The sequence below is a fragment of the Oreochromis niloticus genome, linkage group LG14 (genome assembly GCF_001858045.2).
Source record: "Oreochromis niloticus isolate F11D_XX linkage group LG14, O_niloticus_UMD_NMBU, whole genome shotgun sequence".
NCBI classification, from domain to species: domain Eukaryota; kingdom Metazoa; phylum Chordata; class Actinopteri; order Cichliformes; family Cichlidae; genus Oreochromis; species Oreochromis niloticus.
Genome location: NC_031979.2, coordinates 7596223 through 7620995, shown reverse-complemented (window position 1 = coordinate 7620995; position 24773 = coordinate 7596223). Strand labels below are relative to the sequence as shown.

General features: G+C 40.6%; 1 protein-coding gene across 1 annotated transcript in view; it reads left to right on the top strand.

Moving 5' to 3' along the window:
• The window catches only part of LOC100697909 (calsyntenin-2), a 309840-nt gene that overhangs the window by 169632 nt on the left and 115435 nt on the right, over nt 1–24773 (top strand). The window contains exon 3 of the mRNA XM_005461707.3: nt 7746–7941. Within this exon, the coding sequence (XP_005461764.1) occupies nt 7746–7941 (196 nt within the window). The remainder of the gene's footprint in view (nt 1–7745; nt 7942–24773) is intronic.

Here is a 24773-nt window from a genome sequence, read left to right as displayed (position 1 = left end):
TAATTAAAGCCTTATATCTATTCATTTTATGGCATTATGCAGTTTCTTTCCCCCGAATTAGCACTCGGTGGATACGGTTTCCAATGTGAGCCATGCCTTAAATCAACAACAGGAAATAGAAGAAAGTTGTTTTTTCAAAAAATTGCTCAACGTCAGTTTTTAGATCACTGCCGGGAAATTTCACCTTTCCTGGCCGTCACTGACTGAAAGCACAGAGTGAATATTTTGTGGGTGGATGTAAGCAGCCAGCTGATTAAAGTGAGGTGTTTGTGTTTACTGTAATGATTTAGCTGGTGCTGCATCAGATGCCAGTCTGTTATTGATGGTTTGACTCCTGCACAGCAGTGCTTTGGCACTGCTCCAAGTTGAAGTAATTGACACGTTGCCCGCTGGGGTTTGTGATTAACTTTACTGACATATAAGGCGAGGTGGGTGTGTGTCATCGCACACACTTGGCAGAGCTAACAGACCTTTGAAGCTGCTATGACAAAGTAGCCTTGATTTATTTTAATTTTTTTGCTGCTGTCCAATGAAATGCCTGGAGAGATGAAACCGAAAACCCCATGCTGATTCACCCAAAAATGCGACATAACCGGATTCATATTGCGATACTTCTACAGCACGTTTAGATGCTTTTAGAGGGTTAGGGTTTTTACCCACTTCTAAACATCAAAATCTGTGCATTTGTTATGGGAAGTTCTTCTCAGTGTTGGGGTAGTCCAAAAACTCTATAAAGTATTACACCCGATGAAGTAACTAAGGTAATTTTGGCTTGTGTTTGAAGAGCACTACATTAAAACCCAAAGCTTCTCTGACGAGCTCAGTTAATTTAATTCATATGTGCACTAGGCAGGGAGGGACTGCGAAGTATGCAGAGGAAACTGATAAAGCATTAAACAGCAATTTTACTCTGGCAGGTACTTTAACCCATAAGCTAAAGGTAAAGTGATACCAATAAGTTCTTATCACAGGGCATCAAATATTGCTGTTCTGTCAAAGATATGAGATATGCACTAGGTCCTTTGGCTTTGGTGGCTTGTTGGAGAGGAGAGGAAGCCATTCTCTGTGAAAGTGCTGAATTATAAAATTGGAGGTGTGGTGCAAGCTTGGGGAGAGTCACAAGTTTGTCAGTGAAAAAACTGTGATTTGTGTGTTTGTGATTTTTGTTTTACACGTCATTTACACTCACAGATTTGTGTCATTTTCACTTACTTTCTGAATTCACTCGCTTGTTGGGTACTTGAAACTACTTGGCTATATTTTTGAAACGCTCCGAGTTTGGGTTCAAACGCAGTCATTCAGCACTGCTATATCTCTCCTGGTTGAGCAGGCAGCCTACATTGCTGATGACTGAGGTCGGAGTCCGCCACAATATTAACTCTTCACATTGAATCTCGGTGCTTATTTAGTTCGTTTAAATGTGACACAAACGGGTGACAAGTCAGGAGTAACAGGCACACGTCACAATTGCCATAATTGCATGCATCGATGTTCTGATATTTATACTATCCTTGGTGTCAGGCAAAGATTTGTTGACATGAGCCACAAATTCCATACGTATAGTGCATGTATCTCATGCACAATGCATTTCATGTCACACCAAATCTGACTGTTGATTCTCCTGCTGGATCACAGCTTACTGGGGATTTATGCTTCAGCGGGAAATGTACGCCTTAACCACAAACCCACTGAAAATTGTAACCAATGTGAAACTTGATGTGCAGCTCCCTACATATAACTACATGTCAAGAATTTGAATTTATCAGTGAGAGAATCATCATCATCATCATCTTAATATAAGGAATAATAATCATCGCATCAATCACAAATGTCAGTAAATTCCTGGAGGGAGAATGGAGAAGCTATCAGAATGGATGTGATCGAAGAACCAGAGGGACAAATGTGCCGAAAGAAAACTGACCACAACCAAGGGCAGGGAGCCAGGGTTGAGAAGCGACCACACGGTAATCACTGCACCAGCATGAGCATAAACGCTGGCAGCGACTTCAGCCGTTTAGGTGGATAACATCGTAGGTTCTACAAAGATTCAAGGCTTAGTGTTTTCCACATTCACTGCAAAATTAAATTTGCACATTTCATCTGACCTATCGTAGATTTTCTTGGTGTAGGTTGTGCTGTTTTTTTGAAATGATGACCCAGTTCCTTAAAAAAAAAAATCCCACTTTTTCATGTACAGTATTTCCTTTTTCTTCCTACTAAACTACACCCACCAATTGAATCACCGTGCAGAAAAGGAACTTCCCACCTACCTGTGATGAGAAGCCTGTACCTGTGAGTGGATGTAAACTTTGATGGGTGAGCTGTGATCTTTGGAAGCTACGTGCTTGCTTTGGTTGGCAGATTGCACTTACTGGAAAGGTCATGGGCAGCCCACCGTGCAGTTTTCTGTGTTCACTGCACTAATACAGAACACTGTTCTGCACATCAGGAGCAGGGATAGTGCAGATACATACCGTCTACATGCTTATGAACAACAACAGTATGAGCTGATTTCAGGAGGGGGCCACCCATTGCTTCCTTGACATGAGAGTCTGAGTGTAGAAGGTTCAATCCTCCACCGTTCACTCTCTCACACATGCCTACACACACACACACACACACACACACACACACACGGTGGGTGTTCACTCTGCTAGAAGACAGTGGGATGTCATTAACACTGTGTGAGGGGCCTTTAATGTAATTAACAGAGAGGAGAGGAGAGAAGGGAGGTGGCGGTGGGGATGGCACTCACGAGGTCGAGCAAATCAACTTGCACCCCTTCCGCAACAGTCGAACACACACAAGCCCACTTCCTCCCGCTTTAAACCCCTGTTGAGAAAGCTGTAGTTTAATTAAAAATCCCCGTTCCGACACACACTCAGAGGCGCTCACTGTACAGAAACACCACTTCAGGTTTCATGCACCGCAGTCAGAACATGTGGGCTTGATTAGTATTAATCCTTATCTCAGGAATGGACAGCTTCTCAATTGTGTGTTTTTTTTTTTTCCTCGGCTGGCTAATTTCATGAAGAGCATAATTACAGCATTTTCAATTTCGGCCCTCTGCAGAGTTATGAGGCTCGTGCTCTATCTCTGCACTGCAGCTGAGAGGGGCCGGGGTGTGTGCTTGTGGGTGTGTTGATTGCATTTCTTTTTTTTTTTTGAGGGTGGGGGGTTGAAGTAAGCAGGAGAATTAGTAGGTTGCAGAGGTGACTAATACACCAGATAATTTGATCCCACGTCAGAATTGGAAAAGCAGCTGAAATCATGACAACTGTGTAAACCTAATAAAACACAGCAACTCTTCTGCAAACAGGGCCGGTTTACTAACAGCGACAAGGGGAAATATTAAGTGAATGCAAACATTTCGGTGCCAGCGAAATGATTCCTCTTCCAGAATGTGCTCGGTAGCAGTATGAGATCCAGAAATCTGATTTACTTGCTGTCTATCCGGTGTTTGTTCCAACAGTAGGAGGATGAAAGGCATGTCGGCTCTGATTAGAGCCGCCGAGCTGGCACTGTTTGAGTGAACGTGTGAGTGTGTGTGTGTGTGTGTGTGTGTGTGTGTGTGTGTGTGTGTGTGTGTACTCATGCCTGTGCTTTGGTCATTCTCCAGTAGGGAAATCGGAGCTGCCCTAAGGCAGCAGTGGCCATGTTCCCATCCTTCTCAGTTCCTCCTTTCATCTGTCTCTATATCTTTCTCTTCCTCGTCTTCCTCTCAGCAGTGTGACTGCTTCCTCGCCTGATATCTCCACTTTTACTCCTCGCTCAAATGCTCGGTAAACAGCTGCCGCGCATATCTCTGCACTCGTGAGCGAAAGCACCTTTTCGGCTTGTGTATATATTAAGATACAGGCAGCTCATCAAGAATGCTTTGTCAGCTTTGATAATAACTTGGGGCCCCAAGGCGCCGAGGCCCCTGATATTTTGTCACACTCCTCCAGCTCTGCAAACACGAGCCAATATTGCCGGTAAAGCAGCTCTGCCTTCAGTGATAATGAGCTCTCCGTCCTCTAAGATAGTGCAGAGTGGACCGGTGCCAGATTCCCTTGAGGTGTTTGAGCGCTGGACGACTTCTGACACCAGCAGGACAGCAGCTTAGGTCCAGAGCGCACTTTCTACTAACTAATAGACAACCCTTAATTCAGAGTTGATTAAATGAAAATGTAATGATGTCCAAGGGGAAACGGAGTAATCACAGCAGCAGAGAATGAGGTAGCAAAAAAGGGGGGGCGGGGACAAATCAGGCATAGTCGAGTAAGTTAGTTTCAAAGTTTTACAGTGTGTAAAGCATAAAAGCATATAGTGATTAAAAATGCTGCAGGCCTACTATATGGAGTGCTGAAGATCATAAAAGCAATTTATTATGTCAAACAGTGGTGATTAGCCAGAAAATAAACTAATAAAGAAACAGCACTGCAGTCACACTATCCATTAGTTTGCATCCATTAGTTTTAAATGTCCCCCACCTCACCCCCCTTCAAGAAGACAGAGTTCCTTCTGATCGTAAATCTACCTCTTAAAAGTCTAATGTGACACCGAGATGCATATTTAGCTAACAGTTTAGTGCAGTAATTAGCGTTTGGGAGCGCTATGCCTCTGCCAAGTTCCATCCGCCCAACATCTGTTCCTCCACTGCCTCCGGGGGCCAGTGCTCTTCCACCTCGTCCCCTCTCCCACATCCCGCTCCACCACCCATCTTTGCCTCGCCGTAGGTGGCAAAACACTTATCAGGTCTGGAGTGAAGTGATAGATAGAAAGAAAAAAAATGACAGGTCTGTTGGCAGCTGGAACCATTCAGAGTGTTCTTTTGAGACTTAAGAGAGGGAGGTCCCCCCCCACTCCACCCGCCCACACACACACACACACACACACCTCCTGCGGTCACCTTGACCCTTCTCCCTGCCTCTCCCCTTCAGCTACAATTAAATCACGAAGGAGCACGTCGGGCCACCCAGCCTCGACGGTGGGCGTGCGCACCATCAGCATATCTTCAGCATATTCGCCCTGATGGGAAGCTTCTGCACTTGCCTGTGTGTATTGGATTTATTTCTCGCTCCAGCGGTGATGGATTTTCCATTTTCCTATTTTGTGTGGTGGTGGCGCACTGTCGAGAGAAGCCTCACGTCAAGACTGTTGCATCTTCTGTCACTCGCCGTCTCACACCGTTTGCTCGGTGCCATTTTATGATTTCGCTCTTGCCGGCAAGCCGTGCTTCTCCATGGCATGGGGGCCCATTTAACTCTGATAAGTCATTGTTCAGGCAATACAGAAACGGGGGCGGGGGTGTTCTTTACAGCAACCAAACAGTGTTGACACCTCCCACCCCTTTCAATTCTCTTACTTTCTGCCCTCCTTTTTCCCTCTGTCTGCTCTTTCTTCATCTTTCTTTGCCTATAGCTCGTCTGCGGGCAAATTGTCATCTCAGAGCCCCTGCCCCTAACGGGAAGGGAGGAGGCGGGAGAGTTGGGTGTGGGCGGGGTGAGGTGGCGGGGATTATGACAGAAGCAGGATGAAAGGGGAAAGAAGGGGGGCAGAAAATAAAGTTGCTCTTATCAGAATTTGCCAGGAGCAATGTGCACACAAAGCTGCTTGGGAATCCAATTTAGTCCTCGCTGTTAGTTTAAGTGATATCAGCGCAATTAGCCGTCACAGGTCAGAGTGTGAGACCAGCACGTTAAGTGATTTCCTGAAATCCCACCAGTGGAAGCACAAGAGGATGTCAGTTCTCAAAGTTAAGAAGAAAAAAAAAGCGTTCCAACCCCACAAATGGACCGCTTCTTTATACACTCCTGCTAATAAATGTCAGCCGTCTCTCGCCTCTTTTGTTTTGCTCTTGTCAGCTGCTCACTCTGGATTTAAATGGATTTTCTTGCTCTATATCTCGCCACAAGGGTGACTTTGAGCTGTTTTAGTTTTACTTGAGCCCCTGTGTAACTCAATTGCGCTTAACGTTGCTTTTGGGTGCACTACTAAGAATGGCTCCATGTTGGGTGGGGAAACGGTGGGAATGTCCTTGGTGTTTCTCACAAGAGCAATTAGACACTAAGTACGAAGGGGCATTGACAGCATTGCGAGTTTGATCTATTTATAAATGCTCCAGTGTGACTTTCTGATGCTTTTTGCTTTGCCTGTATGTTTCATTGTGCACTTGTGAAGGAGCAATAGGAATAACCCAAGGTGGCCAAGAAGTAAACGTTAGGCTTTGTTTTGTCCAGTTTTTATTCAGTCACAATACAGTTTAAATCAAATAAAGTTTAAATTAAAGATTTTCTTTTAAGCGAGGTGTTAAACCCTACCATGGAATTAACTGTACTTCTTACACTTTAAATAACTTTCACACATCATATGAGCAACACTTACATATTAAGAAAACGTAACAAATTTTATATTGCTGTACAACACAAAGGAACCTGTAAAACACAAACAGAAGACAGAAAGTTCTTCAGGACTAAGGTTAGACAGGTATGTTACTTAACCCTCTGAGGTCTAAGTCATCGAGATACCACGAACTTCTTGTTGTTTCACAGCAAGAAGGTCTTAGGTTTGAATCTGCTATCTGACTGGGACTTTTCTCTGTGGAGTGTGCATGTTCAGTCTCAGTTGTATGGCTCTTTTTGTTTAAGGGGGACAGCCAATCACAAGTAAGTTGGCTTAAAGAGAAAGAAGCCTGGGCTTGTTTCAGACTGTGAATGAAGAGAGGAGCTGAACAAGCAGAGCAAATAAATCAAATAAATCAGTATTTTTACTAACTATAAATCATATATAAACTCTACTAGAGACCAAGAACACAACTATAGAGTTGAAAATAACATAATGGGTTTAAACTTTGCTAAACTTCTAAACTGAGACAGTGAGGTGCTGATGTATAATCGTACAACTGAGCCTGTGGTTGTTAGTGTAGATCATTTTAACTTTATTCATGAACTTTCTCAGGCAGGAGTGGGTTAGATCTTTTTTTTTATAATTCCCAATAAAAATCATGAGGTTTTAGTAATCTGCTTGCTTTACATTTTGTTATTCTTTCCAGTATGTTGCCATGTATGTATACTCTGCACTGTTATCAATCTGGATCTTTCTCAAGGATGATGCTGAGAGCACGTGTACAAGAGAAACAGTTACAGGAACTGAACTGTTATTTCTCCACCGTTGCAGATAGTGAAAATCGGCAGCACAGCGCAGATATGAATATTGCAACAATATCTGTTACAGGGGCTGCTGGTGGAAATAAGCATGTGTTTCTTCTATGCAGTACAATTAAGAGTTGGACCCACAGGAACATCCATAAATGTTAAATGAAGTCAGTGTTTCTTTCCTACAATGTTAGCGTAATCTGATTGTGAAAATGAGTTAGTTGGCAGGTAGGTTGTTCCAAGCATCTTGGAGAACCTGCCACACACTGGCTCCATAATGTGAATATCAAGGCTCTGTGGGGGTCAGCCATCTGTACCAGGCCTCCTTCTGAAGTTTAGGGTCATTGTCACACTGCAGACTGGGACCAGTCAGGTGCTCTCTGATGGGTTTGCATGATGGATAAGAACATTTCGTTCCTACTGGCCATCGGTGCAGGCGTCTAGTAAAGGCAAACCTTTTTCTTGAACTTCCTCTCCCCAAAAAAAGCTTTTTGTTTGCTTAATTTACACACAGAATTCTGTCTAGCTGGTTTCTGTGTGACGGACATTGATTAAATCTGACCTCATCCTTCCTTTTCCTTCTCTCTTCTCTACCACCCTGCTCTCTAGGGGAGATCTGTGCATTCAACATACACGGGCTGGACGCACCGTTCGAGGCAGTGGTGCTGAACGGTACGTCCGGTGAGGGCCAGCTGAGGGCACGGGGCCTGGTGGACTGCGAGTTACAGAAGGAATACACCTTCATCATTCAAGCTCATGACTGCGGGTCGGGCCCTGGGGGCATCGAGGGCAAGAAGTCCCACAAGTGAGTAAAACAGACAACGGGGTTTGAATAAAGCAGGCTTTGCGAAGGTGGACAGAATGCACTGACAGGAAAATACCACCAACTGAAAGGCCTAGACAATTAAATAAACAAAACCCGAGTTAATAATGCATGTCAAGTGCTCGGGCCACATTGTGTAAGGCTACAAAGTAGAAAAGAATGAATTATTCATTTAGACAATGTCTAAAGTCACATTATCAGCTATCCTAGAAGACGGCGGAGCTTTGGAAAGACTAACGAAGACAACTAGTCAGCTTTATATAACTGTGAATATATATATATATATATATATATATATATATATATATATATATACATATATGTATATATGTATATGTATATATGTATATATGTGTGTGTGTGTGTGTGTGTGTGTGTGTGTGTGTGTGTGTGTGTGTGTGTGTGTTTATGTGTAGGTGTGTGACAACTAAAATGTGCTTCCACATGTTTTCCATTGAGGTTTTTTGGATGGTCCAAAAGATGACACTATCAGCAGTAAGTTCCTACTTTATTCTCAAAATGCTAAGGAGCACCTCTGCAGCTTTTGTCAGTAGCAGCTCTGCCCTTCAGCAAGATGGATACAGCTCTGTACCTTCATGTCTTGATGCCCATATACACAGAAAGACAGCTATTTACATATGTCTGCTTCTATTTAGGAAGTATTCTAGAAAATTATTGCAGTTTAAGTTTATTTGAATGTGTATTTTGTAAATTTACCAGATGGTTTAGGGGCATCACCTTAGTAAATAAGTTCTATGACTTATGTCTTTTATGCATGAGTAAAGCAGCCCACCCCCCTCCTTTAGTAGGGTGTTATTATTCATTGTAATTAGTAATGAAAAAAAGAGAGCAACACAGATTATGTAGAAGACATCGAGTCTTTCGGTGAAAAGGTGTTAATGTAAAAGCTGATAAACGCAGCTTTTTAAATTGCACTTTAGATTGTGACCCAAACTGTGACCATTTCACAGCCCTAAGTAAATACTTTTGTAGCCTAAGCCTAATCAAATAGCCCATTTTTGTTGCCTAAACGAAGCCAATTAGTGCATGAAAGTAAACAGCCACTAAAAGACCAATTAAAAAGCTCTTTGGAACAAAAACAAAATCCAAAATATGGGACTCAAACTTGTGATCATTGAAGTGAACAGCCCCAAAGCCTCGTTCTGTGAGGTTTTGTTTCTGTTTTAACCTGAACACACACTACTCTCAGCATCAGCCACCACTGGTATGTATGGAACAGATTATAAGTGATGACCTTGCATGAACCAACTGTCTGCAGCATCAGATTCAGACCAGAAAATGAATTTTTTTACAGAATGAGTCAAGTGAGCAAAATAGTTCAATGATGCCAGTGCAGCTATCATTACAAGAGCATTATGTAGTTATATTTATGAGGCCACTGTCATTGCTAATCATCAAAAGTCAATGGGCTGTATATCAGTTATAGAATTAAAGAAAAAGAGTACCTCGAGAAAATAAAATGATACTGTCTCAAAAAATAAATGAAGACTACAAAATATACATATATATATTTTAAAAATCTGTCCTGGTTAATAACATTTTAAGACTAAATCATGAAATAATTGGGATTAATTATTTTAAAATGTATTGTGCTATATATTTTGGGGGGGTGCATCACAATGATGATGTAGATGTCTCAAAAACTCAAACTCATGAATGAGATTGATAGACTTGGTGTTAAGGGAATAAATTTGATGTTAGATTCTGTCTCTCTATTTCTTCATCATGTACTCAGCCTGAACATCCTCACAGCGTGTTCCTTTTTAACACCAGTTTATATGTGTGTGGTAAACAGTGCGTGGAGTTATTTGTGTTTGTGCAGCTTGTTTAAACTATGAAAATATATATTTAAAAAAACAAAGCTGCACCAAATCTACAAAAGAACCTGCTTGTTTTTTGTGACTGTGACCTGATTCCTCATGATAGATGATTGTTTGCATCTTCACCACTGAGTGCACCCCTCTTTACACATCTGATTGATGCTCGGTGCTTGCGTCATTTTTAGGAGGCTATTAACTGCAAAGAAGGTGGAGTCGCCTGCAGTCACCCTCTCAGACTGCCTACAGTGCCAACAACCTCCAGCTAGAAGTCAGGGCAAGACTGTATGCAGTCTAAGGCAAAACACAGGGGAAGAAAGTGCTCAAATAACATGCTTATTAAAAATTTTTTTCAGAGCACAAAATAGGCATCAAATATAACTTTTTTTAATCAAATTTTCTTTTCAAGTGTCGTTCTACTTGGAACAAAATAATGTTTCCTGCCAGAACAACAGTGCAGGTTATAAGAGAAAAAAACACAGTCAAAATTAAAGGAATTAAATAAACCAAATTAGAGCAGACAAGGTAAAAAGCAAAGTGTGGAAATATATGGAGTTTTTACTGAGACATTTGAAATGTCAAGAAAAATGGGGCAAAAACAAGAACTCTGAAAAATTAAATTAGGTAAAAACTTACAAGTAGATATCTAGTCCACTTAAAACTAACTCCCTAGACATGGTGTTTATATTCATTACAGAAAATAAATAACCTTTATGTAGGACTCATTGATTGTAATTCTGGCTTTAGACTGCACTGCTAGAGATTTGTAACATAATTTTAAGTGAAGTTGAAGAAAAAAAAAACTTGATATCTGTTTTTTAAGTCTGTCTTTGTGAGCATTTATACTCGTGCTCTGGTGTATTTGCCCGTATGTGGCAAGTAAATTGCCAGAACCCTTGTTGGAATTGAATTTTACATTAAACAACAGCAACTACACCCAATGAGGAACAGATATGCAGAAAAATACATTGCAACTAAATGTATCTGGGATTGAACTGGGAAGACTGCAAGCACTGGCAGAAGTCTGGCTATTGTGATTGCAATATAGGCAATCCTGACATACTTTCAGCCTACAACACATTTCACATTGCTTCAAGGTAGAATTCTTGCACAAAATAGTATGTCATGGTATTTTTTTAACATATTATAATTACATATAATTACATATTAGTCCAATGGAACTCAACATATTTCTTTAGCTCTTCCTCCTCCAGCCTTCACTTGGTCTCGGCTTGATCCCAGAATGCTTTGAAAGCAACACCCACTTCATCTCCCCAAATACTGGTAGACTATACTTTAAAGAGTTGACCTGATAAAAACAATTTGTCACACTTGTTGGCTTTCCTGAAAGCAGCTTCTGCCTGAAATTGCTCTCAGTCCAGACACCTCCCTTTGTCCACTGTATAATGCACATCTCTCCTCACAGTCTCTCCACTCAGCTCCCACTCTCACCTCAGCCAACAACGCAGTCGAGCACAGAAATCTGTCATTGTGTCGGTGCATTGACTGTTATTGTTGATCGTTGCTATTAATAGATGTCACATTCATTCAATTAAATTAATGAACAATGAATAAACAAATTTAAGTGTTTTAATTTAAAATACCAGTAAATGCCTCGTATTTGTGACTCCAGTAGCCTACAGTCATGGACAGATTACGAGAGGATGAGGCACATCTACCCTTCTACACAACACTAAAAACAACTACAATGTACTACAATGTAATATGAACGTTACTGTAATTTCATTACACAAAAAGACAAGAATGGATGATGGTGAGATACAAAATACAGGCTATAAGCCAGTATTCTAAGCACTGAAGAACCAAAATGGATGTTAAAAGTCTACAAGTACTCCAGAAAGGCATTCAAAGCCTGATTTTCAAACATCTCTTTGTTGTTGTTTTGTATCTTTGTGTGATTGTTTTGCATTTCTGGGTGATTGTTTTGTATCTCTGTGGGTGTTTTGCATCTTTCTGGGTGTTTTGCATCTTTGCGTGGTTATTTTATATCTTTGTGTGGTTATTTTGCATCTCTGCACAGTTGTTTCACATCTCGCTGTGGTTGTTTTGTATCTTTGTGTGATTGTTTTGCATTTCTGGGTGATTGTTTTGTATCTCTGTGGGTGTTTTGCATCTTTGTGTGGTTGTTTTGCATCTTTGTTTGGTTGTTTTGCATTTCTGCACAGTTGTTTCACATCTCGCTGTGGTTGTTTTGTATCTTTGTGTGGTTGTTTTGCATCTCTGCAGTTGTTTTGAATCTTTGTGTGGTTATTTTACATCTTTGTGTGGTTATTTTGCATCTCTGCACAGTTGTTTCACATCTCGCTGTGGTTGTTTTGTATCTTTGTGTGATTGTTTTGCATTTCTGGGTGATTGTTTTGTATCTCTGTGGGTGTTTTGCATCTTTGTGTGGTTGTTTTGCATCTTTGTTTGGTTGTTTTGCATTTCTGCACAGTTGTTTCACATCTCTCTGTGGTTGTTTTATATCTCTTTGTGGTTGTTTTGCATCTTTGAATGGTTGCTTTGCATGCCTGTGCGGTGGCTGTGTAGCTCTGTGTGGTTGTTTTCATCTCTGTGCGCTTGTTTTGCATTCCTGTCCCTGCCTTCACGCTGTTGATAATGTTTTACATCCCTCCTAAGCTCCCAGGCATTCTGTTATGTCACACTATTACTTTCTATCAACATAACTCACTGCCTGCTGTGACGTAGAAACAGTTTGGTTGGTACAGACAACCTGATGCTGAAGGGGAAATGAATTTGGGAACGCTTTAAATGGCCTGTCCTTTTGCTGGCAACTCTCAAAGGATGAGGCTGGCCTTTCACTGCACCGCTCACTTGCTTGCTCCGATTTACAAAGAAGCTAGCAGGGAAGAAGACGAATCTCTGCCTAAGGCTGTGCTTAAATTACACATGACACATCAACAGCACAGAGAGAAGGCAGTCAAGAAAATTAGCCGCTAAAGAGGACAGGGGAGGGGATCAGGAGTGACACAGGATGAGTTCAAACTCATCTTTCTACCCTCTATATATTCCTGCTCTGCTAACCACTGGCTGCTGCCCTACTTCTCCCTGTAGTATTTTTTTCCCCTGGCTGGCTACAGCTCAGCCAGCGCTTGCTGTCAGACGCTGTCCTTCTTTTCCGTCAGGCCTTCTCTCTTTGTTACAGACTGCAGTGTTTGAATATTTTGTTCCACTGCCTCTGCATTCACAAATGGATGCTCTCTCTGCTCTGGCTATACAAATCTGTCTCCCAGTGTGAGTTTTTTGCACACAAATGAGATGTTTCTTTCTTTTTCAAAATGCCATGTCAGACTTTGAATATATGCATCCTGGAGAGCCAATAAAAATTTTACATTCCTCCACATTTGACGACTTTGTCAAAAACCACCGAAACAGACATTTTTATAAACAACGACATTAATGACTCAGAGTCAAAGCACCATTTTAATGGATTCCCCAAAATTACTCTTCTTGCCGCTGCCCTCAGATATATTTTACTTGGCTACTGCATTAGTCACTTGTCAGCAAAGTGCAAAGCTTGAATGAATTCACCTTAAACTCCTTGAGGCAGTTTCTGCTCAGGTCAGCTTTAAATGAAACACAAATTACACTATAGGGCTGACCTCTGTCAAATCTGAGCTGTGAAGTGTTCTCAGCCTTTGTTGCAAGGAGCCATAAATGTAATAAATGTCCATTTTGTGTCTATTGATTTAACACAATAATGATTCAGCTCAGGCATTAATGAAAAAGTCAAGCAGTGCTGATTTTTGAGAAAAAAATGCATCTCATAAGCAGGAATGACTTAACCGCACAGAAATGTTATTAACAAAGAAATCATTATGATGCATCTGCTGAGGCCACGTTATAGCCGTAGGGCGGCTCATGTGGTAGAGCACGTTGTCAAGTAACTGCAGAGTTTGCAGTTTGATCTCCGGCACGTCCGCCTGGAAAAGTGTCCTTGGGCAAAACACGGACACCCAAGTTGCGCCTCCTGTGACATGCCAGTTGTTTCATGGCAGTTGGGTGTGTGGGTGCGTGTGTGAATGAGAAACACATTATAAAGCACTTTGTAGAACTGCTACATTAAAAGGTTGATGTATACAGTAAGTTCAGACCATTTAATGCAGCTGGTTACTTGACCAGCATGTAATGTAGGTGCTTTGGAGGCTGCAGCCTTTCAACTCTGACATAACATGCAGGAAAATAATCTCCAAACTTTATTCAGTATTACAGAACCAACATTTTGCAGACCAGCAATTTGCTTTCTGCAGCAATTTGCTTTTTCAGACAGAAGTTTCCAAGGATAGAGTGCTTAGTGATCAAGCTAGCAATCTTGGTAAGAAACTACATTCATAAACTATAAAGGTGCAATGCACAGACACACATACTGTATATGCTAAATGGTGCCTAGTGATAGAATATGAGAACTTCACTCAATGTAACTGAAAGGTCTTGGCTGATGTGTTCCATGTAGCAAACTATATTTTTCAGATAACACTGTTGAAAACACCAGGACCTCAATGAATGTGAAAGCTGAAAAAACAGAAACTGTTCACAGAAACCAAAACATGTCTGTAAACATTGTAAACGTAGTTGGGCATTTTAAAAAAAAGAGTTTATGGAGACTCACTTTTGCAGTCAGACTCGTGGCCATTAGAGCAAATGCAAGAAGGTGTTTGATGCAATTTTCAACATCTGAGGTTGCAGCTTGACTGTGACCCAAATTTTCTTTCTCTCCTTTCTCTCCATACCCAATGTTTCTTGTATCATTGAAGGTTTTGTGTGGTTTTATATTCTGACAAAAGAAATATTGTTATTATTCTAGATCTCTGCCGAGTAGAACTAAACAGCTATAAAGTCAGCGTTTATTTAAAACCCCCAGATTTATTGTTTTAGGGCTGATCGTTCCAACTTTTTAATCAGGAAGGGATCAAAAGTTAGATCTGAGATCTACCCATAAAATCACAGTGTGAAACATAATGTTACGTTTCTTTTCTGGTTATTGAATAGTTTTTTGTGCCTCTAAAAATGATTGAAATGAAGCAGCCTATGTGGGGAAATTACTTTTCAGTTAAACTCCTGACAATTCCTGCTCAAGGGCCATAATGTATAAATTCCTTTCTATAATCGTTTAGGGTAACTCATTATATGATTTTTGCTTTTGCCGGTGCTCCTGTGAAACATTGGATAGAAAGCTCAGAAGTCACCGTTGCAGCTACAGATGTAAGCACTGAGCCTTTGGGATGGGCACACTTGAAATACAACCAAGTTATAGCAATAATAAGCAACAGAAGACTAGAAGTTTGTCTATAAGGAGTATAGCTCGCCTGTTCTTTGTGCCTTTTCCCTTGGCACAAAGTTGTGCCATTTCTACAGAGTAATTAGGCGTAGGGGACATTTCACTGCCTTACAAAGCAAGTCATATTCATAATTCCTCCCAGGACTCACACCTAACCGTGACATGTGTATTTAACACTGGCTCAGGGGTTAAGAGCCTGGAGGCTGTCAAGAAGGGTAATACATTCACAAGGTTAGGTGTTCCTGGACGTGTGTGTTCATTTGTGTATGTGTTCAAAAGAAACTCTAGACTCAATGTAGACACACATATGTTTTCTCATGTCCCTAAATAGCCACACATTCGCACACTGTGCTCGGCAGCACGGTAGTTATTAAAGTCATCATTAGAAGCCTGCATGTTCTAACCTCGCCGCGTTTATGAAAAGCTAATTATCCAACTGAACAGCCAGCTGAAGGACAGCCACGCACGCCCACACACACAGACACACTCTCAAACCCCAAATGTCGAGACAAATTCACACTCATATACCTACATTTACATACAAATAAGGCAAACAGTGTAGCTGGGGACAGATAGGCTGATTTTTCATCTCATAACCGACTCGCAGATACTCTCCTAAAAACACCTTTCAACATTAAAAAAACAGAAAAAAAGGGAAGAAAGTCACTTCCTTGTGAGTGAAGAAGTGTGCCAAACGCTGTGCCTCGTTAGCATAAGCTGTCATGATCAATTTCTGCAGTGAGAAAACCAGGGGACTCCTCGCAGATACTGCCCTGTCAGTGCGTCGGCTCTTTATTCTACCAAGAATCTTAACTTCTCACTTGTCACACTTGATGCTAATATGAGTGAAACCTCATTCTGTCAAAACCTGTTAGTTGACGTGACTATTATTCCCACCAAGCCAAGAAAAAAAAAGAAAGAGAATACACATCTCGTGTAGAAATATGTTGTTTATCCTCAGCTCACAGAATGTAATGGGGGAATATATGCTACACGTTTCAATTATGAATTTGCACCAGCAGGAAGTGCGCCATCTGTGTTTGTCTGCTTCGCTTACCAGACAAAAGAAAGTGAAACCCGTTCCTATCCACGATTCAAGCCACAGTCAGGTGTTACTGCACGTCCACCGACACTGAGGTGCTCGTCAGCAAAGTTAAGCAACAGGACATTCAGTGATAACTATTTTATTTTTTAATGTATTATATAGTTTTATTAAAATATGTTATTATATAATGTTTGTGATGTAATATTTTTGCACTACTTTGAGATTTTGTGAGACACAGATTTTGAACCAAATGCTTAAAACACTGTTTTCAGTTCATGGGCTTTAGATTAGTGAGAAAAGAGACGTGCATAATATGTAGTCTTCTATTTTAAATAGATTATTAACAGCTATAGTGGAAACTACTTTAAAACCCCACAATGTTATATAAATTATATAAACTTTTATTAAGAAAAGAAGAAACATCAACAAGTATAATAAAGATGAAACAGAGAGAAGTGCTGGGAACACAAATAACAAACAAAGAATGCAAACAGACGTTCTCTGAGATTTATTAAACTACCAGTTTTAGAAGACATTACTTGGAAAACAAACCTGAGATACTTCTTGGGCACAGAAATTACATTTAATTATAGCACAAGTTCATATTCTCAGTGCTGGAGACATTGTGGAAAAAAGCGATGCATATTACCTGTATCTTTTTTTTTTTAATATGAAGCTATTTTGTAATATGTGTAATATATCTCATATACTTGCTTAGATAGATAGATAGATAGATGTTACTCTAGAAAATGAGGAATATGTTTCATTGCTTCATAAAAATATTATAATGTAAAACAGTAATGGCAGATATCTGGTGTATCTCAGTCTATCAGTCTACTTTTTTAATGTTGTAGTTTAGGTGTTTTTACATGTGGGTAGAGCTGGGCGATATAAGATTTTTTCATATCACGATATGTTTTTTTCATTTCAGGCGATAACGATATATATCACGATATAAGCCAAATAACTATATTTGAAATAATCAGCAGCTTGTTTTGATTTAAAAATGTATTTCCCATAATAAGTTCAACAGGGTAGATGTACTTAAGGAACACGAGACTTTTTCAGATAAATAAAGGCAAATATTGCAAACTACACAAAGGGCAGCCGCTAAAGCGTTTAAGTTTCAAAATAGAACAAACAAAACAGACTAAATTGTCAATTCCACTTAGAAACAAAATATTAATTCTAAAAAAATAAATTTTAGTTTGTTTTACAGAAGAACAGACAAAATTGACTAACTTTTGTCAATATCAAATAAACTGAGAACTAAAAGGAAATTCTCAATCTCTCCTTGTTGTATAGCTTAGCTTTTCAAACAGTTTTAACAGTTACTTTAGTCTGACAAAAGCCGAATGACGAATTAGCGCTTTCAGTCAGAGATTGAGCATGCACCGCTTTAGTGTATTTCCAGACTTGCTTTCGGCACAATTTACAGTGCGCGCTACTCTGTTTTTTGTCAGACTTGAAATAGCCGAAATACCTTCACACTACGAAACTTCTATGGCCCTTCCGTTCGACAAGCTCTCCGGCATTGGAACCATCATCTGTTTTCTCTTCGATAACCTTCGGTCACGCTCTCGGTTTTCTCTAGTCGGCACACTCATTTCCTCCATTACCCGGGCGGCACGGCGGCTGGCTGCTTCCCAAACAAATACACTCGTGCGGCTTGGCACTTGTGCTGTACATAACAAGTCACGTGACGTGACGCTGCGGCTGTGATTGGTTCGGCTCTGCGCTACTTAATTTGGATTGGCTGTTCTTTTTTTTTTTTAAGAGCGCAAGAGAGATGAGGCCTATTGCAATAGTTTAATTTTTCTATCGAGAAAAAGTTATTTCGCAATACATAGCGTTATCGTTCTATCGCCCAGCTCTACATGTGGGACATAAAACTGTTTATGACTTTGGCTTAGGTTGTAGTTCCAGTGACAACTAAACTATGCTTATGTAACATCTATAAAGATTCCAGCTCTCTGGTTGTCTCTTTAAGCCGTCATAGCCATCAATCACATGTTGGATCAGTACTATCACATGTGAAGTCAGCAGGATTGGCTCACGAAGCTGAAAACTGAACTGGATTACCATGCAGCGAAATCACCTCCTATTGAGATTACGCCGGCCTCCGTGGAGTCTCTTGTGGATGCTTCCGAGGAGGATTCTTGTCGATATGGAAATGCAATTTCCTTGCATAGTGATGAAGTTACTATCCTGTGTTGTGTTGTGCATTTGATCCCACTGGCATAGTTGAGGTTGTTTATTCCCATTCCGGTCTTGCACGAGGAATCTGACGAGTCAGCCTCTCGGCTAATTCTTGTCAAAGATTAATTGAGTCCTTTCCCTTTGTGTTGGATGTTGACTTGTGTGTGTATTGGAAGTGTTCAATACTATCAGTCTGTTTGAGTGCCAGTGTTTATAAATAATGAGCGCAGATGAATATGTAATAAGCTTTGAACAATGCTAACCTGACATTAACATGCATCGCCTGCCTTTAACATGCAGCTGTTATCTGATTGTGTCGGCGTATGGTTTAACTGGGTTGAAATCCCACCTGCCACTTAAATGCATCTCAACTGCTTGGGATGCTTTTCATTTTCTGAGATACTTACATCATTGAAAAGAGACCGACTACTTCTTTTTATTAGATATACAGTGTTCTATGTAAATGAGACAGCATTCAGGCAACTGGGGTTATTAAGCAAAACAAAGTTACACAATTGTGTATTTTATGCATGCTGCGTTCAGTTCTAGAAGAGTGATTAGATGCCGTTAGAAGCACTTTAAAGTCTCTGGTCATTTACTACTTTTGATGTAGCTGTTTGAATGGAGAAAGTTAACAACAGGAGCATACTAATATTGTATTTTGATTAATTTTGAGGGAACATAGAGGAAGACTGATGTCCTCCATCATGTTGCTATTCAGGAATACTATTTCAGTCAGCACCATTACTGAAAAGAAGACTGATATTTCCATGTGCAGTAATTTATATTTGGCAGCTTGGCTTTGTTCTGGGACCTACCTGCCCTTTCATGCATGTACGTGAAATGCATAAGGTGGGGAGTGCTCACCTCCCTGTCCTTGTATGTGCATACATGGAGAGCTGGAGGCAGAGAGAACAACACCAAGACCCCAGCACAGAACGGCGTAGGCATCAAAGAGGGCCGTTATATTTAAGTCAGATAGAGATCGACAGGAGGAGCTGCGGTGGAGGTGGGTTGCATAGCAGCTTGCAGGTGCAAATCAGCTGTGGTGAGGTGAAAGCAGCTTAAGTAGCATGAGCTACATGAAAGAGCCAGTTGTAGGAGCAGAAAGGGGATCAGCTGCTGTTACGTTCCCCTGAGGGGTCTAGGCGGTGAGGGGAAGTAACAAAAAGTGTCCGGGTCAGAAAAAGGAGACAAGAAGGCAAAATGGTTAAAGTAAATAGCTTTATTAAAGTTTGTATTAAAACTAACTAAAAGAGACGGACAAGCCGCTATCACCATTTAAAGAAACAAACAAAACTCAAGCGTTGGTCAATAAAGTACAAAGTAAGTCAAAAAGAGAGAGCAGCTCACCAGCTGCAAACACAGACACGCAGCTCACTAGCTGCAAACCGCAAAAGCACAGCTCACAAGCTGTAACCACACTAATGGCACTCTGGCCCAGAGCTCACCTTTCCCTGTGCTTAAATACTCTTAATTACTGACGAGAGTCAGCTGCACAAAAGAAAGAAGGTGGCACCTCAGGCAGATGGGAGATTGTAGGACACACCCACACAGGCACCTTCAGGATGAGGCCCTGCTAGGGCCGTAACAGCTGCTGTGAGCTGATATTTTTTGCAGATGTTCACAACATAACCAGTGCCTCAAATATCAGAGATGGTATGAACTTTGTTGATTCAGTCTTTTCAGAAAATACCCCCAAAATATCATAAGTTTGTTCAAGTGTTAAATATATAGCATCCATTATGAACATGTCTCAAAGAAGGAAAGTAAACTAGAACCTTAGAGACTTCAGAGTGGGGAGGTCATGGTGCTGTGAGCCATCAACAAAATGTTGGCTTTCACAACAGGTCTACGCACAGATTGGTTTCTTTCAACGAGTACTCATCCCTGGATGTCAAATACTGCCATTCTGTCAGATACCAGACATGTTTACCCTTAGCCTTGATCCACCAACCACAGCAAAATAAGAAGCAAAGAGATTATTTATTTATTTTTATAATAAAGAAGAAGAAAATACCCACTAGCACAGCAAAATAGGTGTATACTGATTTAAACTACTTTTAACTTTGCAATGAAAAGAGGCAAGCAGTGGAAACGCTGACTGGGCTGAAAATATACAAGAGGGTTACCTATGCAGCCAGAGCCTTGAATATTTCCTATGACGCCCAGGTGTCACCTACAAACCTACTAACAATCTTTGTTTGCTGATGGAGATTAAGGCCCAAGCTTCTCAGACATGAGATGATTTTCATGCGGAGCTTTTCCATTTACTCTCATCCACTTGTTAAGTTTAGATAAAACCAAAACTACATAACCTGTTGAGGCACCAAAAATATACTTGGTTAGGTTTAGGAACAGATTGTTATTTAGTTGACATAATACTGAAAAAAAAAACTCTGACAGCTAACTATTGCAGTCCCACAAGGGGAAACATGAAATTTCCCCTTGTGGGACTAATGAAGGTATCTTATCTTAATAAAGGTATCTTATCTTTAAAGTGGCATCAAGGGATATTCGCAACTTGAATGAAATGTACAGTACGGTAATCACTATAAGTACTTCTGGCATCTCCCTTATTAACTAAGGGGTGGCAAAAGCAGATCGATCTTCATTTGATTTAGCACAGTTTTATGCCTGATGCAAGCATCCCATTTATCTGGTGTTGGAAGCAGCACGAGTACACTAACTTAAGTGTAGTGCACTAACTAACTCTTCGTGTGTCCTCCCATTCTCAAACCAGTGACCTTTCACGTGCATGTCAGATGTGTTAAACAGACTGTTTACTTCTCCCAATTGCAAAAACGTCATTAAGTTTAGTTCATTTTTATTTACATTGTTCTACATCACAGCAACAGTCATTTCAAGGCCTTTATATTGTAAGGTAAAGACCTGACAATAATACAAACTCCAAAGAATCAAGCACTTGGCGATAGTGGGAAGGTAAAACTCCCTTTTAACAGGAAGAAACCACCAGCAGAACCAGGCTCAGGGAGGGGCGGTCATCTGCTGCAATTCAATGTGCTTTTCTGTGCTGTTGTACTTGTTATCTAAACAGTCAGATGACCTGTTGGAATGACAAACTGGGAAAGTGAAATTATAGCACTAGTGCTTTGTCAGCATTAAGGGAAACTGAAGGATGTCAAAATGCATTTTAGAGTAGTAGGATTTACAAGTACAGTTGTTACTGTGTGTGTGTCCTTGTATAGCCGGCCACATCTAGCAGTGTAAACATGTAGTTGGTGCTGTTTTACAAACAGTGTGATCATACACTTTGTGTTTAAATGCTAAGTGACAAGAGGAACTCAAATGTAGTTTCCCCACTCAGTGGGATTATATAGTTTGTTTAACCTTTGACTTTTTCTTTTCAACTAACTATCCCCCATGGTGCAACTTTTGTAAACCTCTTTGTTTAAAGGTGGTGTGATCATTCACCCATAGGGGCATTTAACCCCCCACTGTCTTTCTGTGTCACTCTGACTCATTGTGGACCCCTCCTTATGAGTTGGAGCCTGTCACAGGGAGGGATAGCAGCCTTGGGCTCAGCTTGGCAATCTTCCAGCAGCATGACAACACACACACACACACATACACGCACACACACACATACACGCACACGTGCACAGAGACACACACAAGTTCAGACTTGCCCCAGAGAGCCAGGCGTCTGTTTGAGACAGATGTGAAGCATCAGCAGAGGTACACAGGCACACAGACATTTTTGCAGTTATAGCAGTTAGTTATATATCATGCATTTGTGTGGATGAATTCATAATCACACACACACACATATACCCACACACACACACAGATGAGTCCTTCTGTACAAGCCCCAAAGGAGTAGAGCATATGTTTCCTCTTTCACCACTGGGGAGAGTGGCAAAGTGAGGGGAGGGGGGGGGTGTTTATGAGCAAGTGTCATTAATATGACAAAACAAGGCTGGCAGAGGGATTTACGGCACATTCTGGTGCCACCATCATCTGTCAGTGCTTTTTCTACTGCTGTTAGCATCACCATTAACACTGGGCTAATCCTGCTTGGTCTGCAACATTGTTTAGGTGAGTGATACATGACAAAATCACATTTTAAATTAATGACAGGACGCTAGGTTTCCCAGGAGACCACTGAAACATCCCATGAAGAGTTAAACAAAAAAGCACCCATAAATGTCTGTCCATCCAGTGCTTTGCATTGTGCTTGGTGATGTAAGGCTTGGCAATAGAAGCTCATTCCATGAAGCTCTCAACACAGTGTTCTTGAGCTAATCTGAAGGCTACATGAGTTTGTAGGCTTGTTGCACCTGACTTTGCAGAAAGTTGTTAACCTCTTGTCATTCTTAACATTTCATTCTTTCACAAATGTTTGTAGAAGCATGGAAAGATACTTGTGAGTGAAGACAGGGAGGTGAGCATTGGGCAGTGTAAATAGATGCATATTGACACCAGTTACTCAAAACAAGGCATATGATTATTCATTAGTATACTGGGAACCAAAACGTATTGGAGCAGAAACTAAAAGTTTTAAAAAAGAAATTCTCAAAATTAGTTTGTACTTCAGTGAAATTGCTTAAGTAAATGTACTTAACAGTAGTTACTACCTCTGCCCTTTTGCCATGTCTTTTTTATAGCTTTTCTTCACCAGTTGTTTAGGCCTTTCTGTGTTCTGTTAAATAATTCAAGCATGTGAATAGAAGCTCAAAAACAAATCATAGCCTGTGTTTGTGGACTTGTGACAGGGTGCGATAAGGCAGTATAAAAATCAATTCTGCCTGCGCTCTCCCTCCCCGCTGGCTTTGTCTTTGTTGTCCAGTCTCTGTCTTCAACCAACCACCGTTGGAGAAATATTTACTGCTTCTTTGAATAGGATAATTTCACCGTCATTACATACCCAGCTCGAGTCCCGTAAGCCACATCTCCACTCCTTTGTGGCTTAAAGCAAGGTATTACTTGGGCTTTGCTGTTCTGAAGCCATTCCAAAAGCAAATTATTGTAGCCCATTGTCATCCATCATCAGCTGTCAGTCAATGAACTGAAGGACTGATCATGCAATCTGTTGCTTTCTGGAGAATATTGATGAAGACATTTTGAGGTGATGAATGGTGAGGGGTTTACATGATGTGCGACTATCCATGAATAACTGTTGATAAATCACTTATGGAATAATTAATTAGCGCAGTTTGATGTGCTTGATGGAGATTCTGCATAGCAAGCAAGAATCTGGCAGATGAAGTCATCTGGGGGTTCGCTTTATCTTATTTTGGCACCAAAACACAATCAAAACAATCCTTTAGGTCAGACTACATTGTGTATTACACAAAGCACAATGCGACTAGTGGTTACTGAGCTAATCCATCACCTGCTGATGCAAACTCTGCCCTCAACTATCCAAATTTAGCAATTATCTAGGAAGCTGTAATTAGTCCTTTGTGCATGGCTGTTGAAGACATATTTAGCCTTGTAAGCCATTTCCCATTTTTGGGTGGACTGAGGCTGAAAACAATAAATACACACAGCCTCTCCCCATTCATGAAGTTCTTTTACTGTGTGTTCTGTCACGCTCCCTTTTATTTCCTTTTGGGGATAAAAATGCCATATTGAAAATAAAGACAACAAACCTTAATTAAATGTTGTTTTTCTGAAAGTTGCTATTAAAAAATGGGCTGCACGAGTTATGATTTGGTTAATATTTCATGAACGTTAATATTTGAGTTCATTAATGTGCAGGCAATGGTTCCTTGTTTTCTACTATTTTGAAATGTCTTTAAAGGAGTGCTATGGTGATTTTTTTTCTTCATCTTTAATATAGTTGAGTGAGTCATGAAGGGCAGATTTCTTTTTGTAATTGGAGTCAAAGAAGCTGAGATATCCTGCCTTCTCTACGATGCATCAAGGGCAGGGGCGTCCAACTCCAGGCCTCAAGGGCCGGTGTCCTGCAGGTTTTAGATGTGTCCTTGATCCAACATAACTGATTCAAATGGCTAAATTACCTTCTCAACATGTCTTGAAGTTCTCCAGAGGCCTGATAGTGAACGAATCATTTGATTCGGGTGTGTTGACCCAGGGTGATATCTAAAACCTGCAGGACACTGGCCCATGAGGCCTGGAGTTGGACGAACCTGATCTAGGGCCTAACCCTGTACAGTTCATATAAATTTAACTCAAGCTTGTTAAAACTTGAGCCTAACCAAACATGACATCTGTTCTAAGAAAACAAGATGTGTAGTAGATATATTTATATAAAATTAATGTATAAATTTGCTGAAATCCACCTTTCATTTACTCACTGCTTCAGCCCTGTTTCCAAAATGGGGATGCTTTAAAGTAAATAAAAATAAGAATGCAATTATGCGCAAACAAATAAACCAAATAACTAATTACAAATTTAGCAAGGACAGCATATCAAATACTAAAGATGAGAAATGGTATTGTCTAA